Below are 22,435 nucleotides of genomic sequence, written 5' to 3' on the forward strand. Positions count from 1 at the left end.
GATGGAGAAAGGGGGGGTGATGTCAGTCGGACAGGGCAGACGGCAGCTGTGGGGCTGCGGAGACCAAAATGTGCCCTGATGTGGGGAGGGGTATCCTTAAGGGGCCCTAAAATGTGCTTTGATGTGGGGAGGAGCATCCTTAAGGGACCTAAAATGTGCCCTGATGTGGGGAAGAGAGGACAGGGGATCCTAAAATGTACCCTGATGTGGGAAGGAAGAGCATGGGGACCCCAAAATGTGCCCTGATGTGGGGAGGGGCATCCTTAAGGGGCCCTAAAATGTGCTCTGATGTGAGGAAGTGAAGATTGGGGACCCCAAAATGTGCCCTGATGTGGGGAAGTGAAGATTGGGGACCCTAAAACGTGCCCTGATGTGGGGAGGAGGAGCATGGGGACCCCAAAATGTGCCCTGATGTGGGGAGGGGCATCCTTAGGGAGGCCCAAAATGTGCTCTGATGGTAGGAAAAGAGGATGGGGGATCCTGAAATATGCCCTGATGTGGGGAGGGCATTCTTAAGGGCCTCAAAATATGCCCTGGTGTGAGGGAGAGAGGATAGAGAACCCCAAGATGTGCCCTAATGTGGGGAAGAGAGGATAGGGGACCCTAAAAATGTGCCCTGATGTGAGGAAGTGAAGATTGGGGACCCTAAAACGTGCCCTGATGTGGGGAAGAGAGGATAGGGGACCCCAAAATGTGCCCTGATGTGTGGAAGAGAAGATTGGGGACCTCAAAACATGCCCTGGTGAGGCAGAGGAGAGGACTGGGGACCCTAAAATGTGCCCTGATGTGAGGAAGAAAGGATAGGGAACCCCAAAATGTGCCCTGATGTGGGGAGGGGCATCCTTAGGGAGCCCCAGAATGTGTTCTGATGGGAGCAAGAGAGGACAGGGGACACCAAAATGTGCCCTGATGTGGGGAGGGGCATTCTTAAAGGCCTCAAAATGCCCTGGTGTGAGGGAGAGAGGATAGGGAATCCCAAAATGTGCCCTAATACGGGGAGGAGGAGCACAGGGACCTCAATACTTGCCCTGGTGTGGGGGAGGAGAGGACTGGGGACCCCAAAATGTGCCCTGATGTGAGGAAGAGAGGACTGGGGACCCAAAAACATGCCTTGGTGGGGGGAGGTGCAACCAAAACCCAACCTGCCATGGAGAAGGGCAGCTCGGGGACCCCGTGATGGGATTTTGGGCTACCGGGGGGTCCTTACTTCTTCTCAAAGGCTTTGTTGGAAGGCTTGAGGGTGGCGAGGTTCTGGAACTCGACGCTCTCCCCTGCCAGCCCGTCCTCCCCGTAGCGCAGCTGCACCACCTGGTTGATGGAGTTGCGCACCGTGGCGTCGTACTTCACCATCACCGACTCCATGGACTTGATCAGCCGGCGCTGGATGTACCCTGGGGGAGGGAAGGAAGGAAGGAAGTGAGGGGCAGGAGGTGGAGGGGGGGCACGGTCAGACCTGGGGATGGGGGGGGGGAAGCCGCGGGTTCGAGGGGAGTTTTGAGGCAGGGTGTCAAAAAGCATCTGGGGCTGATCTGAGGGGTGGACACAGGTAAGCTCGCACCCACCCACAACAGGTGGGCACCCACCCGCGCTGCAGGGTGCCCCCACGTGGTGGCAGACCCCCTCCCTCCATACTTGGACCCCCAAGCCCCCGGCAGCCGCTCACCGGTCTCGGCTGTCTTGACGGCGGTGTCGATCAGACCCTCGCGGCCGCCCATGGCGTGGAAGAAGAACTCGGTGGGGGTGAGCCCTGCCAGGTAGGAGTTCTCCACGAAGCCGCGGCTCTCGGGGCCGTAGTCGTCCTTGATGAAGTGGGGCAGCGTGCGGTGCTTGAACCCAAACGGGATCCGCTTCCCTTCCACGTTCTGCTGCCCCACCACGGCGATCACCTGCGAGCGGGGATGGGATGGGGGGGGTGCAGGTTGGGTGGCTGGGGGCACCCCAGGGTGCAAAATCCAACAGGAACGTGCCACAACCTCCAAGAGCTCCCAAAAACCAGACAAGAACCCCCAGGAGCCCCCAGAAACTGGGAGACGTTGGCCTTGGAGTACATGGACCATTGCCAGACCCCCCCCCAAAAGACCCCACTCCACGAGATCCACCAAACCCCACAGGAACCCTCCCCAACCCCACAGAGCTCCTCCAGTCCCCAAGGATCCCCAAGACCCCCTAGGAACCCCAAAGATGTCCCAGGATCCCCCAAAAACTGGGAAACATTGGCCTTGGACAACATGGACCATCACCAGACCCCCCCAAAAAAGACCCCACTCCATGAGATGCATCAAACCCCACAGGAACCATCCCCAACCCCACAGAGCTCCTCCAGTCCCCAAAGATCCCCAAGACCCCCTAGGAATCCCAAAGACACCCCAGGCTCCCCCACTATTTTGGAAATGTTGGCCTCGGAGTGGAGCCCATGAACCAGCCCCACAGACTGCCCCCCCAAAAAAACCCCCTCCATGAGATCCCCCAAACCTCACAGGAACTCTTTGCAACCCCACAGAGCTCCTCCAGCCCCCCAGGACTTTCAAGACCCCCCAGAACCCCCAAGCAGCCCCCAGGACCTGGGAGGTGTTCATCCAGGTGCTCCAGAACCATCCCCATAGACATCCAAAAAGACCCCACTCCACGAGATCCACCAAACCCCACAGGAACCCTCCCCGACCCCACAGAGCTCCTCCAGTCCCCAAGGATCCCCAAGACGCCCTAGGAACCCCAAAGACACCCCAAGATCCCCCAATATTTTGGAGATGTTGGCCTTGGAGTGGCGCCCATGGACCAGCCCCCCCCCCCCCAAAAGACCCCACTCCATTAAGATCCCCGAAACCCCAACCCCACAGAGCTCACGGGACCCCCAAGCCCGCCCAGGACCCTCCCCAAATACCTGGGAGATGTTGATTTTGGACCCCTTGGCCCCCGAGACCACCATGGACTTGAAGTTGTTGTACTCGGACAGGGATTTCTGGGCAGAGGAGCCGGTTTTGTCGCGGGCGTCGTTGAGGATGCGGTTCACCTGGTTCTCAAAGGTCTGCCGCAGCGTGTTGCCTGGCGTGGGCTCCAGCTCGTTGTTGTGGGCCTTCTCAATCACCTGCAGCAGCCCAGGGTGGGATTGGGGACACAGAAGCCAAGAGAGGGGCGAGAAAAACCCAAAATGGGAGCAAAACCCCCAAAACGGCAGCAGAATCCCACAGAGAGCACCAAAATCCCACAGAGAGCACCAAAATCCCACAGAGAGCACCAAAATCCCACAGAGAGCACCAAAATCCCACCTAAGGACCCCAATATCCCAGAGAGACCCAAAATCCTGAAGAGGGGTGAGAAAAACCCAAGATGGGAGCAAAATCCCCAAAAGGGCAGCAGAATCCCACAGAGAGCACCCAAAACCCCATATAAGGACCCCAATACCCCAGAGAGACCCAAAATCCGAGAGAGAGGTTAGAAAAAAACAAAATGGGAACAAAATCGCCAAAAAGGCAGCAGAATCCCACAGAGAGCACCAAAATCCCACAGAGAGCACCAAAATCCCATATAAGGACCCCAATATCCCAGAGAGACCCAAAATCTCATAGAGATGCACAAAATCTCATAAAGGAACCCGAAATCCCATAAACAGCCCCAAAAACCCATAGAAAGACTCAAAATCCCACTGAAGGACCCCAAATCCCTCCAGATCCCAAACTCCAACACCCAATAAACCCCAGACCCCAACCCCCCCACCAAGCTTCCCAATCCCCCTCCATCCCCCTCCACCCCCAACCCAGGAGCCCCCACCCCTCAACCCCCCCGCAGACCCCCAACCCACCCAGACCCCAAATCCCTCCCTGACCCTACACCTCCCAGTTCCCTCCAGACCCTCAAAAACCCCCCAAAATCCCTCAACCCTGTCCCCACCCATCCCCAATTCTCCCCAAATGCCCCACAGACCCCACAAATCTCAACCCCAACAGACCCCAAATCCCCCCATTTCTCCCATCCCCCACCCCTCCCCCCTATTTCTCCCCCCTCCAGCCCACCCAGCCCTCCTCCCACCCCAAATTCCTCCCATCCCCCAGCCCCCACCCCATTTCTCCCACCCCCCAGCCCTCCCCCCACCACCCCAACCCTAAAACCTCCCAATCCCCTCCAGGCTCCAACCCTCTCCCCCCCCCAACTCCCCAAAGGCCCCTGGACCCCCAGTCTCCCCCTGGACCCCCCCCAAATCTCCTCCTGGAGCCCAGTGACCCCCCCTCCCCCCCCACCTCGATGACGTCCTGCTTGGCTTTCTTGATGGTGTTCTGGATGTCCTGGTACGTCTTGGCGTCAGCAATGGAATCCCCAATGCCAATGGTGTGACCTGGGATTTTGGGGGGGGTGTGAAAAATGGGGCCCATGGCAGAGGGGGGGCAGGGGGAGGGGGAGACCCCCACCCCATATCTTGACCCCAATCCCTGTGGTACCCAAGGAGTCTCTCGTTGGAGGGGGGTGTTTTAGAGGCCCCTCTTGTGGTGTAAAATGGGGAGGCTGATGGGGGGGGGGGCCGCCAGGTAGGGGTGAAACTGGGGGTCTGGGGTGGGGGTTGTCCTCGTGTTCCTGGGTTCCCACTGTGCCATAAACTGGGGGGGGGCACATCCCACATACGTCCCATATATACACTCCTCCACACCCCCCACATACCTCCACCCCAAAAGAACCCATATGCCCTCAGCCCCCCCCCGACACCCCCCTGAGACCATCACACCCCATACACCCCCCATCCCCCTCACACCCTAAAGACCCCAACTCACCCCATGCCCCTTCCCCCTCACAGATCCCATACACACCCCCCATCCGCCCCACATACCCCCCCGTTTCCCCCCGACCCCATCCAGCCACCCCAAACCCTCCTCACCCACCTCAGACACCCCCGAGACCACTCACACCCCACAGACCCCCAACACGCTCCATACACACCCCCCGAGCCCCCATACACCCCCCGCACTCCCCCCCAGACCCCACACACCCCCATCCAACCACCAACCCCAAAACCCCCCTCAGCCCCCCCCCAAGGCCACACACCCCCCATACACCCCCCAAACCCCCCAACACACCCCTCATCCCCAACACACCCCATACACCCCAGAACCCCCATCCACCCCCCCACACCTCCCCCACAGACCCCCATACAGCCACTCCAAAATCCCCTCCGCCCCCCCAGACCCCTCCAAGACCACACACCCCACACACCCCCCCAGAACCCCCATCCACCCCCCACACACCTCACCCCCAGACCCCATACACCCCCATCCATCCACCCACCCCAAAACCCCCCTCAACCCCCCCAGACCTCCCCCCCGAGACCACACACACCCCATACACCCCTACAAATCCCCCAACACAACCCACACACCCCCCAGAACCCCCATCCACCCCCCACATCCCCCAACACACCCCATACACCCCCACAGAACCCCCATCCACCCCCCACACACCTCACCCCCCAGACCCCACACACCCCCATCCATCCACTCACCCCAAAACCCCCCTCAGCCCCGCCAGACGCCCCCCAAGACCACATACACCCCATACACCCCCCCCCACACCCCATACACCCCCCAGAAGCCCCAACACACCCCATACACCCCCTCTGACCCCCCCACCCCATAGCCCCATAGCCCCCCTGCAGCCCCACACCCCATACACCCCCCCACATCCCCAACACACCCCATACACCCCCTCCGACCCCCCACCCACCCCCCCACAGACCCCACCCACCCCAAAGCCCCCCCTGCAGCCCCGCCCCCCCCCCCCGTACCCTCGATGAGCAGCCAGTTGTTGATGACGGTCTGGATGTTGCTGTAGAAGAGCCTGGTGGTGTCGTGGCCCATCTCCAGGTAGGAGATGTGCACCAGCGAGCCGGCCGACGTGCCCAGAGACTTCTTGCACAGGATGCCCATGATCAGCTCCCCGTTCTCCACCACCACCTGCGTGGGGAACAGCCCTCAGCTGGGGGTGGTAGGCAGGAAACCCCAAAAAGATGAACCCCCCACCCCCCCGACCCACCCCAGTAATGCTATGGGGGAATCTCAGTCCCCCCTCCCAGTGATACTATGGGATCTCCAGTACTTCAGAATAACCCTATGGAGTCTCCAAGCCCTACAACAACTCTATGGGATCTTCAATATCCCAAAGTAACTCTTACAGGAGTTCTGAGCCTCCCCCCAATAACCCCCATGGGGTCACTGAGCCCCCACACAATGGTATGGGGTCACTGAGCCTGCAGAATGCCCCCCCCCCAGTAACTCTATGGGGATTCCAATACCCCAACGTAACCCTATGGGGTCACTGAGTCCCCAAATAATCGTATGGGGTCACTGAGCCCCCACATAATGGTATGGGGTCACTGAGCCTGCAGAATGTCCCCCCCACCCCAGTAACTCTATGGGGATTCCAATACCCCAAGGTAACCCTATAGGGTCACTGAACCCCTCTACCCAAAATAACCCTACGGGGTCTCCAATACCACAAGTAAACCTATGGGGTCTCTGACCCTCCAGCCCCCCAGTAACACTATGAGGTCTCTGAGCCCCCCCCAAAAATTCTGTGGGGTCCCTGAGCACCCCAGGAAATCCCCCAAATACACCTCATGGGGTCTTTGAGCCCCCCAGTAACAGTATAGGATCTCCAATATTCCAAAATAACCCTATGGGGCCTCTGAGCCGCCCCATATCCCTATGGGGTCTCTGAGCACCACCCCCAAAATAACGCTATGCAGTCTCCAAGCCTCCCAATAATGCTATGAGGGCTCTGAGTCCCCCCAGATAATCCTACAGGGTCTCCAATACCCCAAAATACCTCAATGGGGTCTCTGAGCCCCCCAGTAATGCTACAGGGCCTCCAACACCCCAACATAACCCTATAGGGTCTCTGAGCCCTCTAGGACACGCCCAAATACCCCTATGGGGTCTGTAAGTCCCCCAGTAACGCTATGGGGGCTCCGAGTCCCCTTCCCCCCCCCCCAGAATAACACTATGGGGGGCTCTGAGCCCCCCAGATATCTCCAAGTACCATATGGGGTCTCCAAAAGCCCCCTAAATACCCCTGTGGGGTCTCTGAGCCCCCCCAGTAACACTACAGCGACTCTAAACCCCCCAGTATCACTCCCCATCCCACTCCTTCAGGACCCCCGACCCTCCCAGGACCCCCGACCTTGGTGTCCCCGGGGGAGATGTGCTTGTAGGGCCCGCTGTCCTCGTCGTCGGGGTGGGTGCTGTGGGTCCGGATGCAGTTGATGTGCCCAGGGATGATGAGTGAGAAGATCTGCTTCCCCGTCCAGAGGGGGCGAGGTTTGAGGATGGCTGGCTGCGGCACCTTGCCGTCCCACGTCGACAGGAACATCAGCAGATTCATCACCTCCCCCTGCAGGGAAATCGGGGAGGGGGGCTTCAGCACCCCCAAAATATGGAGGGGGAGGGGTTGAGGCTGGAAGTCGTGAGGGGTGGCCAGAAAGTGCCAAAATGGCTGAAAAGTGGACTCAAGTTGGAGACGTTGGCACCCAAGGGTGCTCCTGACATCGCCTGGGACCCCCTGGTGGATTTGGGGCACCCCCAATCACCCCAAAGTGGACCCCATGTCACCCAAAGGTGCTCCCGACATCCCCAAAATTGCTCCGAATCTCCCACGCTGACCCCAAAATGCCCAGAAATCCTCTAAGAACACCCCCCCGTGCCTTTAAGGCATCCCAAATCGCACCAAAATTGTTCCAGAATTGCCCCAAATTTGGCCCAACACCTCCCAAAGGTGCTCCTGACATCACCCAGAACCCTTCTGGGCATTTAGGACACCCAAATCGGACCCAAAAGTCACCCAAAGGTGCTCGTGACACCCCTGGAGAGCCCACGGCGCATTTAGGGCACACCAAAATTGGCCCCAAATCCCCCCCACTGTGACCCACAATCCCCATTCCCACCCCATAACCCCCACCCCATAAACCCATGACTTCCTTCCCCATAAACCCCCTCCCTACCCCATAAATCCCCCATAATCTCATGACTTCCCACCCCCCCAACCCACAATGACTTCCCAGCCCACAACCCCCATCCCCACACCCCATAACCCCAATGACTCCCCACCCCACAAATCCCTACATCCCCACCCCACAACACCATCCCAACCTCATAACCCCCAATGACTTTCCAACTCACAGCCCCTCCATGACCCTAACTTCCCATCCCATAACCAACGGCTTCCCACCTCACAATCCCCACCCCATAATGGCCCACCCCATAATTCCATAACCTCCACCCCATGACTTCTCACCACATAACCCCCCATAAATGCCCTATGACCCCCCACAGCCCCCAAAATCATGGAACAATAGAATCATTAAGGCTGGAGAAGACCTCTATGGCCATCTCTTCCAACCACTGAACCAAAGCTTTACTCGAGGAGCTGCTTCCAAAGGGAAGCACCAACAGCCTGCTGAGATACTGCAAATATTGCTGATATCCCAGGCAGAAATCCTGCAGCACTGCCCCCATCCAAACCCCCTTCAGAGGGCAAAGCAGCTGCCAGGAAGGCATTCTAACCACAAAACCTCGGGCTTAGTGCTGATAACAAGGCCTGCCTAAGCTGCCCTGCAAGCTGTACGTACAAAGCTTATTTTATCACAGAATCACAGAATGGCCTGGGTTGACAAGGAGCACAGTGATCACGTAGTTTCAAGCCCCTGCTGTGTGCAGGTCGCCAACCAGCAGAGCAGGCTGCCCAGAGCCACATCCAGCCTGGCCTCGAATGCCTCCAGGGATGGGGCATCCAAGCCTCATTGGGCAACCTGTGAACAGTGCCTCACCACCCTCTGGGTGAAAAACTTCCTCCTCAAATCCAACCTAAAGCTCCCCAGGTCCCCCCGGATGCCTTCCCTTCCTCCATCCCATCCAGCTCCCCCCGAATGCCTTCCCTTCTCCATCCTACCCAAGTCCCCCCGGACGCCTTCCCTTCCTCCCAACACATCGACAGCAGCGCTCAGCTCGATGCATCCAACCCCACTGAGGGTTCACTCCACGTCCCCCCCTACCACAGACGAAGATGCTGTGCATCGCCAGCCCCAGCACTGCCCCCTGAGGGCCCCTCCCTGAGCCCCCCACCATTCGCACTGCTGCGGTCCGTGCCCCGACTCACGCGCTCGAGGAAGACGTCGCGCTTGGTGAACTTGCGCACGGCGGTGAGCGTGTCCTGCACGATGCCCATCACGGGGCGGTTGGACTGCGGGGTGACGATCATACGTGGCACCATAGCCAGCTCCTGGATCTCCGCGCGGGTCTCCAGGGACTGCGGCAGGTGGAGGTTCATCTCGTCCCCGTCAAAGTCGGCGTTGTACGGCGTCGTCACGCTGAGCGGAGGGGGGGACACGTCAGGGGAGTACGGGGACAGGCTGGGGGACGTGGGGACAGCGTGTGGCATAGGGACACGTTGGGGGACACTGCACGGGGCATGGTGACACATTATGGGGCATAAGGACATGTAGGGAAACACAGCATGGGGCACGGGGACACGTTGGGGACACAGCAACACATCGGGGGACACAGCATGGGGCATGGTGACACATTATGGGGCATAAGGACATGTAGGGGGACACAGCATGGGGCATAGGGACACATTATGGGGCAGAAGGACATGTAGGGGGACACAGCATGGGGCATAGGGACACATTATGGGGCATAAGGACATGTAGGGGGACACAGCATGGGGCATAGGGACACATTATGGGGCATAAGGACATGTAGGGGGACACAGCATGGGGCACGGGGACATGTTGGGGACACAGCAACACATTGGGGGACACAGCATGGGGCATGGTGACACGTTGGGGGACATAAGGACATATAGGGGGACACAGCATGGGGCACCTGGACACGTTGGGGGACACAACATGGGGCATGGTGACACGTTGGGGGACATAAGGACATGTAGGGGGACACAGCATGGGGCACCAGGACATGCTGGGGACACAGCAACACGTGGGGGACACAGCATGGGGCATGGTGACACCTTGGGGGATATAAGGACATGTAGGGGGACACAGCATGGAGCACCGGGACACACTGGGGGACACAGCATGGGGCATGGGGACACGTTGTGGGACATAAGGACACGTAGGGGAACACAGCATGAGACACTGGGACATGTTGGGGACACAGCAACACGTTGGGGGACACAGCGTGGGGCATGGTGATACTTTGTGGGACATAAGGACGTGTAGGGGAACACAACATGGGGCACCAGAACACGTTGGGGGACACAGCATGGGGCATGGTGACACCTTGGGGGACACAGCACGGAGCATAAGGACATGTGGGGGGACACGGCAACATGTGGGGGGACACGCTGGGGGACATAGCATGGGGAGAGGGGACATGCTGGGGGACGTGGGGACGCATCAAGAGAGATGTGGGGGAACACACTGGGGACATGGCAACGTGCTGGGGGACACAGCATGGGGACACACTGGGGACATGGGGACACATCAAGGGACATCAGGAGGCATGGGGACACACTGGGGACATGGCAACATGTTGGGGGACACGGCATGGGGACACTTCAAGGAAGACGTGAGGGGACATGGGGACACAACAGGGGACAAGGTGACACATTGGGGATGCATCAGGAGGCATGGGGACACACTGGGGACACAGCAACATGTTGGGGGACACGGCATGGGGACATGTTGGGGGATGTGGGGACACATCAAAGGAGATGTGGGGGGACACACTGGGGACATCAGGAGGCATGGGGACACATTGCAGACACATCAAGGGAGACGTGGGGGGACACTGGGACACAAGAGGGGACGGGGTGACACACTGGGGGCATCAGGAGGTATGGAGACACATTAAGGGGAAGCACTGGGAGACACGACATGGGAACATGTTGGGGGACATGGGGACACACAAGGGGACATGACAAGGACGTGTCAGGGAACGCTGGGGAATATGGGGACATATTAGGGGACGTGTTGGGGGACAAGGAGACACGTTGGAGAACACGTATGGGGACACGTAAGGGGTCACAGCTGTGGGTTCCATGGCAGTTCAAGGGTCACTTTTGGGGTGACTTATGGGGTGTGGTGTGGGGTACCTGAGGTTGAGGCGGAAGGTGGACCAGGGCAGGATTCGCACGCGGTGCCCCATCATGGACATCTTGTGCAGGGTGGGCTGACGGTTGAAGATGACGATGTCACCGTCACACATGTGACGCTCCACCTGGAAACACCCCGACACTACAGTCAGACCCATGGGGAGACACCCTGACACCCAAACCTACTGTCAGACAGAACGACAGGGACACCTGAAAACCCAAAGCTACAGTCACACCCATAGGAACAGCCCCAAACCCTACAGTCAGACCTACGGGGACACTCTAAAACCCAAAACCTACAGTCAAATTCCATAAAGACACCTCAAAAGGCAAAGCTACAGTCAGACTGACAGGGACACCCCAGAACCCCACAGTCGAACCCACAGGGAGACCCCAACACCCACACCTACAGACGTACCCACGTGGGGACACTCCAACACCCAAAGCTACAGTCAGACAGATCCACAGGGACACCTCAAAAAGCAAAACTACAGCCAGATCCACTGGGAGACCCCAAAACCCCACAGTGACACCCCAACACCCAAAGCTACAGTCAAGACAGACTTGCAGGGACACCCAAGCACTACAGTCAGACCCACAGGGACACCCCAACACCCAAACACTGCAGTCAGAGCCACAGTGAGACCCCAAAACCTCACAGTTGGATCCATAGGAACACCCCAACGCCAAAACCTACAGTCAGACAGCCCAACACCCAAAGCCTACAGTCAGACAGACCCACCCAAGCACTACAGTCAGACCCACAGGAACACCCAAACACCGCAGTCAGAGCCACAGTGAGACCCCAAAACCTCATGGTCAGATCCACAGGGACACCCCAACGCCTAAACCTACAGTCAGACCCACAGAGGCACCCCGACACCCAAACCCTAACGGCAGATTCCCACCCCACAGCCGCGTGGGGCGCACCTTGTAGCCGGTCTGCAGGTGCAGGTCGCTGGGTTTGGGGTGGAAGCGGAGGTCGATGCGGTCCCCGTTGTCGCGGATGATGTACTTGGCACCAGGGTACTGACTGTTCCCACGCCGCACCAGCTCCTGCAGCCTGCAGGGACACCAGTGTCACCCCACGGCACCCACCGTCCCCAGCAAGGACCCAAAGGGGACCCAAGTATCATCCACAGGTCCCCAAAGGAGACCGATGCGTCACCCATGTGTCACCCAGTGCCCCCACATTGGACCAAAGAGGATCCAAGTGCTACCCAGTGTCCCCATCTGTCCTCAAATGGGACCCAAAAGTCCCCATGTGACCTTGACTGTCCCCAAATGTCCCCATGTGTCCCCCACGTGCCTCAAATGGGACACAAAAGCCCCCATACGACCTGGACTGTCCCCAAATGTCCCCCTATGTGTCCTCAAATGAGACCCAAAAGCCCCCATGTGACCTTGACTGTCCCCAAATGCCCCCATGTGTCCCCCACATGTCCTCAAATGGGACCCAAAAGCCCCCATACGACCTTGACTGTCCCATGTGTCCCCCCATGTGTCCTCAAAGGGGACCCAAGAGCCCCCATACGATCTTGACTGTCCCCAAATGTCCCCCACATGTCCTCAAATGAGACCCAAAAGCCCCCATGTGACCTTGACTGTCCCCAAATGCCCCCATGTGTCCCCCACATGTCCTCAAATGGGACCCAAAAGCCCCCATACGACCTGGACTGTCCCATGTGTCCCCCCACATGTCCTCAAATGGGACCCAAAAGCCCCCATACGACCTGGACTGTCCCATGTGTCCCCCCATGTGTCCTCAAAGGGGACCCAAGAGCCCCCATACGATCTTGACTGTCCCCAAATGTCCCCATGTGTCCCCCAGTGTGTCCTCAAAAGGGACCCAAAAGTCCTTGACTGTCCCCAAACATCCCCACGTGTCCCCCAGTGTCCCCAGATGCGGTGACACATGGGGACACCTGTGCCCCCCAGATGACACATCCCCAACACGTGCCTCCCAGCCCCACAGCTGCCCCACAACTGCCCCCCAGTCCATATTGAAGGGGGTGATGACTGCAGCGAAGGTCACAGTGGTGACACGTCCCCCTCTAGGTGTCCCCCCACGGCCCCCCCAGCCACGTACCGGTCGATGTTGAAGGGGGTGACGATCTCAGCGAAGGTCATGTTGGCAGCGATGGAGCGTGGGACCCCCACCTGGTCGATGGCGAGGTTGGGGTCGGGGGTGATGACGGTGCGCGCCGAAAAATCCACGCGTTTCCCCATCAGGTTCCCACGCACGCGGCCCTCCTTCCCCTTCAGCCGCTGCTTCAGAGACTTCAGCGGCCGCCCCGACTTCTGCATGGCCTGGGGGGATGAAGGTGGGGGTCAGACCCATAGCATCACCCCATAGCATCACCCCACACTGACCTACAGCATCAGCTCATAACGTCACCCCAACTTGTGCATGGCCTTGGGGGGGGGATGGGGGGGGTCAGACCCATAGCATCATCCCACGTTCCCCTATATTGATCTACAGCACCACCTCATAATGTCACCCCAACTTCTGCACGGCCTGGGGAAGGGGGGGGGGATCAGACCCACAGCATCACCCCACAGCTCCATATTGACCCATACTGAACGACAACATTACATCATGTCACCCCAACTTCTGCATGGTCTGGGGGGGAGAGGTGGGGGTCAGACCCATAGCATCACCCCGTATTGACCTACAGCATCACCTCATAACGTCACCCTGACTTCTGCATGGCCTGGGGGCAGGAGGGGGGGGTGTAAAGGTGGGAGAATTTGGGGTCAGACCCGTAACACCCCATAATGTCACCTCATGGTGATCCACAGTATCACCCTACAGAGTCAACCCAATTTCTGCACGGGTTGGGGGGATAAAAGGGGGGAGAATTGGGGGGTCAGACCCATAGCACCCCATAGTGATTCACACGTGGGACAGAGCCACAGCACCCCAAAGCATCACCCCATAGCTCCGCACAGCGCTGCCCCAACGTTACCTGGGGAGGGGCAACCTGGGGATCAGGGACCCCCAGCATCACCCCACACCAACCTCAGCCCTACTTTGGGACCCCCACCCCCCACTCTTGGACACCCCAGTTGAACTCCAGCCCCACTGCAAGACCCCCAGCCCCATTTCAACAAGACAACTCAGCCCTACTCTGCTCCCCTCACCCCATTTCTGGGACCGCGAGCCTCACTTTGAGACCACCCAGCCCCATTCCAGCTCCTTTTTGAGACCCCCCTGACCCCCCCTCACCCTGGGCAGCCCAGGCAGCTCATTGTCCACCATGGTGGCCACGTGGAACTGCAGCAGTTTGACGTCCTCGGCGATGACGTGGGCAGCCGCCCCGTTCTGCTCATTGCGCCGCAGCTGGTTGTTGATCTTCACAATGTCTGCCAGCTTGTGGGTCAGGTCGTCCTGGGGGGGGGGGGGTGTGTGAAAGGGGGGACAGGAGGGTGAGGTATGGCTGGGACCCCCCCGCCCCCCCTCAATCTGGACCCCAGAGCAGCCCTATAAAGGGCACAGGGCGCTCCCACAGCTGGGAACGCAAAGACTCCAAGCCCTCCCCCCTCCAACCAACACCATCTGGGACCCCTAAGATCACCCCCAAAAGAGGCCCCCCCAAAAAAGAGAACCCTCTCCCCATCTGGGACCCTCCCCCCAAAAAACAGAATCCCCCCTCCCCCCCCCAAAAAAATAGAATTCACCATCTAGGACCCCAAGGAGTCCACCAAAAGATACCACCAGCCCCATCTGGGACCCCACAAGCCTCCCCAAAACAGAACCCCAATCTGAGACTCCTCCCCCCCCCCAAAAAAAAACCAGAAGACTCCCCCCCCCCAAGAAATCCTCTAACCCCAAGTGGGTCCCCAAATGGCCCCAAGAAGGCACCCCCCCCAAACGATACCCCCAAAGGCCCCTCTAATGATCCAATGACCACCCCAACAACCCCAGAAGGGCCTCAAACTGCCCCCCAATCACCCCTAAACCCCAAAAGACTCCTATGAGCTCCCTAATGATCCCAACGACCCCAACCACCCCCAAAATGCCCCACCACCCCAAAGAGACCCCCAACCACCTCCTAATAGCCCCTAATTACCCCAAACCACCCCCCAACCATGACCCCAAAGACCCCAAATCGCCCTCCAACAATCCCAAACTGCCTCCCAACGACCCCAAAAGGATCCCAAACTGCCCCTCAAAGACCCTGAATGCAACCCCCAACAAGACCCCAATTGCCACCCAAAGACCTCAAACAGACCCCCAAACAGGTCCCCCAACGACCCCAAACTGCCCTCAAAGACCCCAAATGGACCCCTCAAAAAGACCCCGATTTCCACCCAGTGAGCCCAGATGGGTCCCCCAATGACTCCAAACTGTCCTCAATGACCCCAAATCACCCCCCAACGACCCCAAACAGTCCCTCAATGACCCCAAAGTGCACCCCAAGAACCCCCCCAAGGGCCCTGAAGTGCACCCCCAAGGAGGCCCCCTTAGAGACCCCCTTAAAGAGACCCCAAAGTGCACGCCCAGGAGACCTGCTAAAGAGACCCCCAAAAGATCCCCAAGGATCCCTAAGGGCTGCTAAGGACCCCAAGAAGATCCCTAAAAACTCCTAAGGACCCCAAAAAAGACCCCTAAGGAACCTTAAGGACCGCTGAGGACTCCAAAAAGACCCCAAAGGAGACCTGAGGTCCCCCAAAAAGGACCCCCCAAAAAGACATCGGGGGACTACTAAGGATCCCCCAAAAAGACCTCCCCAAAAAGACCCCAAAGGACCCGCCAAAGGATCCCCCAAAAAGACACCTGGGGACTACTAAGGATCCCCCAAAAGGACCCCCCAAAAAGGATGCCTAAGCACCCCAAAGGAGCCCCACCAAAGAACCCCCCCCAAAGATACACCTGGGGACTACTAAGGATCCCCCCAAAAGACCCCCCGCAAAAGACACCTGGGTACTACTAAGGACCCCCCAAAAAGGACGCCTAAGCACCCCAAAAAAAGACACCCCCCCAAAAAAAGACACCTGGGGACCACTGAGGACCCCCCAAAGGGCCCTGGGGACTACTAAGGACCCCCCAAAGGGCCCCCCAAAAAGGACGCTTAAGCACCCCCAAAAGAGACCCCCCCAAAAGAGACCCCCCCCCAAAAGAGACTCTTAGGCACCCCAAAGGACCCCCAAAAAGACACCTGGGGACTACTAAGGACCCCCAAAAAGACCCCTCTAAGGACCCCTGGGACTACTAAGGACACCCAAAAAAGACCCCCAAAGGACCCCCAAAGGACACCTGGGGACTACTAAGGACCCCAAAAGACCCCCCCAAAAAACCCCCCCCAAAGAGGACACTTAAGGACCCCCAAAGGACCTGCAAAGGACCCCTGGGGACTACTGAGGACCCCAAAAGACCCCCCCCAAAGAGGACACTTAAGGACCCCAAAAGGACCCCCCCCCAAAAAGGACCCCCAGGGATTACTAAGGACATCCCAAAAAGACCCCCCAAGGGACCCCCAAAGGACCCCCGGGGACTACTAAAGACCCCAAAAAGACCCCCCCAAAGGACCCCCAAAAAGACACCTGGGGACTACTAAGGACCCCAAAGGACCCCCCCAAAGGACCCCCGGGGACTATGAGGACCCCAAAAGACCCCCCCCAAGGGGCCCCCCCACAGGACCCCCACCTGGTTGCGCGCCGACCCCTGCATGACGACGGCGGGGCGCACGGCGAGCGGCGGCACGGGCAGCACGGTGCAGACCATCCACTCGGGCCGGGCGAACTTGGGGTCCATGCCCAGCACCAGGCACTCGTCGTCGGGGACGCGCTTCAGCACCTCGTGCACGCGCTCGGGGCTCAGCAGGATCTTCTTCTCCTGGGAGTCCTCGTTCACGTGCTTCCACTCGGCGTACAGCTCCAGCCCCACGCGCCGGATGCGCGGCTGGTAGCGACCGCAGCCGCCGTGGCCCTATGAGGTTATGGGGTCAGAGATGGGGTTGGTAGCGACCGCAGCCACTGTGGCCCTACGAGGTTATGGGGTCAGTGATGGGGCTGGTAGAGCCTGCAGTCACTGCGACCCTATAAGGGTTATGGGGTCAGTGATGGGGCTGGAAGCGACCGCAGCCGCCGTGGCCCTATGAGGTTATGGGGTCAGTAATGGGGTCAGTGATGGGGCTGGTAGCGACCACAGCCACCACAACCCTATGAGGTTGTGGGGTCGGTAATGGGGTAAGTGACGGGGCTGGTAGCGACCACAGCCGCCGTGGCGCTAAGAGTTTATGGGGTCAGTGATGGGGCTGGTAGCAACCGCAGCTGCCATGACCCTATGAGGCTATGGGGACGGTAATGGGGTCAGTGATGGGGCTGGGAGCGACCCCAGCCGCCGTGGCCCTATGAGGTTATGGGGTCGGTAATGGGGCTGGTAGAGCCTGCAATCACTGCGACCCTATAAGGGTTATGGGGTCAGTGATGGGGTTGGTAGCGACCGCAGCCGCTGTGGCCCTACGAGGTTATGGGGTCAGTGATGGGGCTGGTAGCGACCGCAGCCACCATGACCCTATAAGGTTATGGGGTCAGTAATGGGGTCAGTGATGGGGCTGGTAGCGACCGCAGCCACCATGACCCTATAAGGTTATGGGGTCAGTAATGGGGTCAGTGATGGGGCTGGTAGCAACCGCAGCCGCTGTGGCCCTAAGAGGTTATGGGGTCAGTGAAGGGGCTGGTAGTGCCTGCAGTCACTGCGACCGTATAAGGCTTGTGGGGTCAGTAACGGGGCTGGTAGCGACCGCAGCCGCTGTGGCCCTATGAGGTTAAGGGGTCAGTAAAGGGGCTGGTAGCGACTGCAGCCACCATGACCCTATAAGGTTATGGGGTCAGTAATGGGGCTGGTAGCGACCGCAGCCACCACAACCCTATGAGGTTGTGGGGTCGGTAATGGGGTAAGTGACGGGGCTGGTAGCGACCACAGCCGCCGTGGCGCTAAGAGTTTATGGGGTCAGTGATGGGGCTGGTAGTGACCACAGCCACCACGACCCTATGAGGTTATGGGGTCGGTAAAGGGGTCAGTGATGGGGCTGGTAGTGACCGCAGCCACCATGACCCTATAAGGTTATGGGGTCAGTAATGGGGTCAGTGATGGGGCTGGTAGCAACCGCAGCCGCCGTGGCCCTAAGAGGTTATGGGGTCAGTGAAGTGGCTAGTAGTGCCTGCAGTCACTGCGACCGTATAAGGCTTGTGGGGTCAGTAACAGGGCTGGTAGCGACCGCAGCCACCGTGGCCCTATGAGGTTAAGGGGTCAGTGACGGGGCTGGTAGCGACTGCAGCCACCATGACCCTATAAGGTTATGGGGTCAGTAATGGGGCTGGTAGTGCCTGCAGTCACTGCAACCCTATAAGGGATACGGGGTCAGTAACGGGGCTGGTACCGACCGCAACTGCCATGACCCTATGAGGCTATGGGGTCAGTGATGGGGACAGTGATGGGGCTGGTAGAGCCTGCAGTCACTGCGACCCTATAAGGGATATGGGGTCAGTAACGGGGCTGGTAGCGACCACAGCCACTGTGGCCCTACGAGGTTATGGGGTCAGTGATGGGGCTGGTAGTGCCTGCAGTCACTGCAACCCTATAAGGGTTATGGGGTCAGTGATGGGGCTGGTAGCAACCGCAGCTGCCATGACCCTATGAGGCTATGGGGTCAGTGATGGGGACAGTGATGGGGCTGGTAGAGCCTGCAGTCACTGCGACCCTATAAGGGTTATGGGGTCAGTGATGGGGTTGGTAGCGACCGCAGCCACTGTGGCCCTACGAGGTTATGGGGTCAGTGATGGGGCTGGTAGAGCCTGCAGTCACTGCGACCCTATAAGGGTTATGGGGTCAGTGATGGGGCTGGAAGCGACCGCAGCCGCCGTGGCCCTATGAGGTTATGGGGTCAGTAATGGGGTCAGTGATGGGGCTGGTAGCGACCACAGCCACCACAACCCTATGAGGTTGTGGGGTCGGTAATGGGGTAAGTGACGGGGCTGGTAGCGACCACAGCCGCCGTGGCGCTAAGAGTTTATGGGGTCAGTGATGGGGCTGGTAGCAACCGCAGCTGCCATGACCCTATGAGGCTATGGGGACGGTAATGGGGTCAGTGATGGGGCTGGGAGCGACCCCAGCCGCCGTGGCCCTATGAGGTTATGGGGTCGGTAATGGGGCTGGTAGAGCCTGCAATCACTGCGACCCTATAAGGGTTATGGGGTCAGTGATGGGGTTGGTAGCGACCGCAGCCGCTGTGGCCCTACGAGGTTATGGGGTCAGTGATGGGGCTGGTAGCGACCGCAGCCACCATGACCCTATAAGGTTATGGGGTCAGTAATGGGGTCAGTGATGGGGCTGGTAGCAACCGCAGCCGCTGTGGCCCTATGAGGTTAAGGGGTCAGTGACGGGGCTGGTAGCGACTGCAGCCACCATGACCCTATAAGGTTAAGGGGTCAGTAAAGGGGCTGGTAGCGACCGCAGCCACCACAACCCTATGAGGTTGTGGGGTCGGTAATGGGGTAAGTGACGGGGCTGGTAGCGACCACAGCTGCCGTGGCGCTAAGAGTTTATGGGGTCAGTGATGGGGCTGGTAGTGACCGCAGCCACCATGACCCTATAAGGTTATGGGGTCAGTAATGGGGTCAGTGATGGGGCTGGTAGCAACCGCAGCCGCCGTGGCACTATGAGGTTATGGGGTCAGTGAAAGGGCTGGTAGTGCCTGCAGTCACAGCGACCGTATAAGGCTTGTGGGGTCAGTAATGGGGCTGGTAGCGACCGCAGCCGCCGTGGCACTATGAGGTTATGGGGTCAGTGACGGGGCTGGTAGCGACTGCAGCCACCATGACCCTATAAGGTTATGGGGTCAGTAATGGGGCTGGTAGCGACCGCAGCCACCGTGACCCTAAAAGGTTATGGGGTCAGTAAAGGGGCTGGTAGCGACCGCAGCCACCGTGACCCTAAAAGGATAGGGAATTCTTAATGGAGTCTAGGATGGGGTCAGTAATGGGGCTGGTAGCGACCACAACCATCGTGACCCTGCAAGGGGATGGGGCTGGTAGTGCCTGCAGTCACTGCGACCCTATAAGGGTTATGGGGTCAGTAATGGGGCTGGTAGCAACCGCAGCCACCGTGACCCTAAAAGGTTATGGGGTCAGTAATGGGGCTGGTAGTGACCGCAGCCACCGTGACCCTGTAATGGGATGGGGTCGGTAGTGACTGAGGTCACCCTGACCGTATAAGGGTTATGGGGTCAGTAATGGGGCTGGTAGCGACCACAGCCACCGTGACCCTAAAAGGTTATGGTGTCAATGATGGTGTCAGTAATGGGGCCGGTACTGCCTGCAGTCACTGCAACCCTATAAGGGTTATGGGGTCAGTAATGGGGCTGGTAGTGCCTGCAGTCTCTGCAACCCTATAAGGTTACGGGGTCAGTGATGGGGCTGGTAGTGCCTGCAGTCACGGCGACCCTATAAGGTTATGGGGTCAGTGATGGGGCTGGTAGCGACTGCAGCCACCATGACCCTATAAGGGTTATGGGGTCAGAGAAGGGGCTGGTAGTGCCTGCAGTCACTGCGACCCTATAAGGGTTATGGGGTCAGTGATGGGGCTGGTATTGCCTGCAGTCACTGCAACCCTATAAGGGTTACGGGGTCAGTAACGGGGCTGGTAGTGACCGCAGCCGCCGTGACCCTAAAAGGTTATGGGGTCAGTGATGGGGCTGGAAGGGACCACAGCCACCACGGCCCTATGAGGTTATGGGGTTGGTAATGGGGCTGGTAGCGACCGCAGCCGCTGTGGCCCTACGAGGTTATGGGGTCAGTGATGGGGTCAGTAATGGGGCTGGGAGCGACCACAGCCACCACAACCCTATGAGGTTATGGGGACAGTGAAGGGGCTGGTAGTGCCTGCAGTCACTGCGACCCTAAAAGGTTATGGGGTCAGTGATGGGGCTGGTAGCGACCGCAGCCACCGTGACCCTATAAGGGTTATGGGGTCATTAATGAGGCCATTAATGGGGTCATTAGTGGGGTTGGTAGTGGGGCTGGTAGCAACTGCAGTGATCCCATAAGAAGCATTAATGGAATAATTAGTGGGGTCAGTAACGGGGCTGGTAGCAACTGAAGCCACTGTGACCCTATAAGCGTTAGAACACTGTTAATGGGGTTATGGATAGAGTTACAAATAGGGCTGGTAGTGCCTGCCCACCATGGCTATATAAGAGTCGTTAATGGGGTAATTAGTGGGGTTAGTAATGAGGCTCGTAGTGCCCCTACAAGAGTTAAAAGGTTGTTAATCAGGTAATTAATGGGGTCAGAAATGAAGCCCGTAGCACCCGCAGCCACCATGACCCTTTAAGAGTTATAAGGTCATTAATAGGGTTGTTAACGGGATCAGTGATGGAGCTGGTAGTGCCTGTGCCCACTGTGCCCTTATAGGGTCATTAATAGGGTCATTAAAGGGGGTTCACTAGAGGGGGAGTCCATAGAGGGCTGAGAGCCACCATGGCCATAGAGAGTTATAGGGTCGTTAATGGGGTCATTAATGGGGCTGCCCATTACTGTGCCTCCTCGTTAGCGGGGCAACTCTGTGAGCGGGGTCCCTCATTAGCACTGCTGCTCCCAGTGGGATTCTCATTACTGACAGCTTCTCTGGCGATTAATTAGCATTAATTAGCGGGCCCACCTTCTCACGGCCCGGCTCGTCGCCCTCGTGCTGCTCCACCCCGAATTTGTGGTCCATCTCCTCCCCCCCCTCGCAGATGTTTTTCCCTTTGCACAGATCATAGACGTGCGTCAGCCTCTTCTTGGGCTGCCCCTTGGACTTGGCCAGGATGTCCTTGATTTTCGGGTTGTTCTGGGGGAGGGAGGGGGAGGAAAAGGGGTCACCCCACGATTCCATCGGTGAATCACCCCAAATCCACCCCCCCAAAGCCCCAGCACCCCAAAACTTCCAGGAATCCCAACAAGTCCCCGCATTTTGAAGATGCCCCCAAAACCCCACACCTCCAAGAATCCCACCCCACAAACCCCAAACCAACCCTCTCAATACCCCAACCCCTCCACTTCCAGCCCCCCAAAATCCCAAAAAGCCCCCAAACCCCAACCCCCCAAAGCCCCATAACCTATTCCCCAAAACCCCAGGTCCCACCACTCCAACCCCCCAACACCCCCAAATCCTCACCTCCAGCCCCCCAAACCCAACCCCAAAACCCAGCCCCATCCAACTACCACCCCTAAACCCCACCTCCCCCCAAATCCCCAAACTCCTCCCAACTCCAGCCCCCCCAAGACCCCAACCCCCCACTTTCAGCTCCCCCAAACCTCAACCCCTCCACCTCCAGCCCCCAAAACCCCCAAAAGCCCC

General features: G+C 58.7%; 1 protein-coding gene across 1 annotated transcript in view; it reads right to left on the reverse strand.

The window, feature by feature from the left end:
• Positions 1 to 22,435, reverse strand: part of POLR2A (RNA polymerase II subunit A) — a 44,823-nt gene that overhangs the window by 12,055 nt on the left and 10,333 nt on the right. Inside the window, exons 4-16 of the mRNA XM_090129418.1 lie at positions 21,755 to 21,925; positions 16,739 to 17,020; positions 14,318 to 14,479; positions 13,178 to 13,398; positions 12,019 to 12,151; positions 11,089 to 11,213; positions 9,133 to 9,343; positions 7,162 to 7,371; positions 5,768 to 5,936; positions 4,236 to 4,330; positions 2,882 to 3,085; positions 1,664 to 1,886; positions 1,208 to 1,391 (exon numbers count right to left, since the gene is read on the reverse strand). Coding sequence (XP_089985544.1) covers positions 1,208 to 1,391; positions 1,664 to 1,886; positions 2,882 to 3,085; positions 4,236 to 4,330; positions 5,768 to 5,936; positions 7,162 to 7,371; positions 9,133 to 9,343; positions 11,089 to 11,213; positions 12,019 to 12,151; positions 13,178 to 13,398; positions 14,318 to 14,479; positions 16,739 to 17,020; positions 21,755 to 21,925 — 2,390 coding nt within the window. The remainder of the gene's footprint in view (positions 1 to 1,207; positions 1,392 to 1,663; positions 1,887 to 2,881; positions 3,086 to 4,235; positions 4,331 to 5,767; positions 5,937 to 7,161; positions 7,372 to 9,132; positions 9,344 to 11,088; positions 11,214 to 12,018; positions 12,152 to 13,177; positions 13,399 to 14,317; positions 14,480 to 16,738; positions 17,021 to 21,754; positions 21,926 to 22,435) is intronic.

This window comes from Phasianus colchicus, chromosome 36 (genome assembly GCF_987193195.1).
Source record: "Phasianus colchicus chromosome 36, bPhaCol1.hap1.1, whole genome shotgun sequence".
Classification (NCBI taxonomy): Eukaryota; Metazoa; Chordata; class Aves; order Galliformes; family Phasianidae; genus Phasianus; species Phasianus colchicus.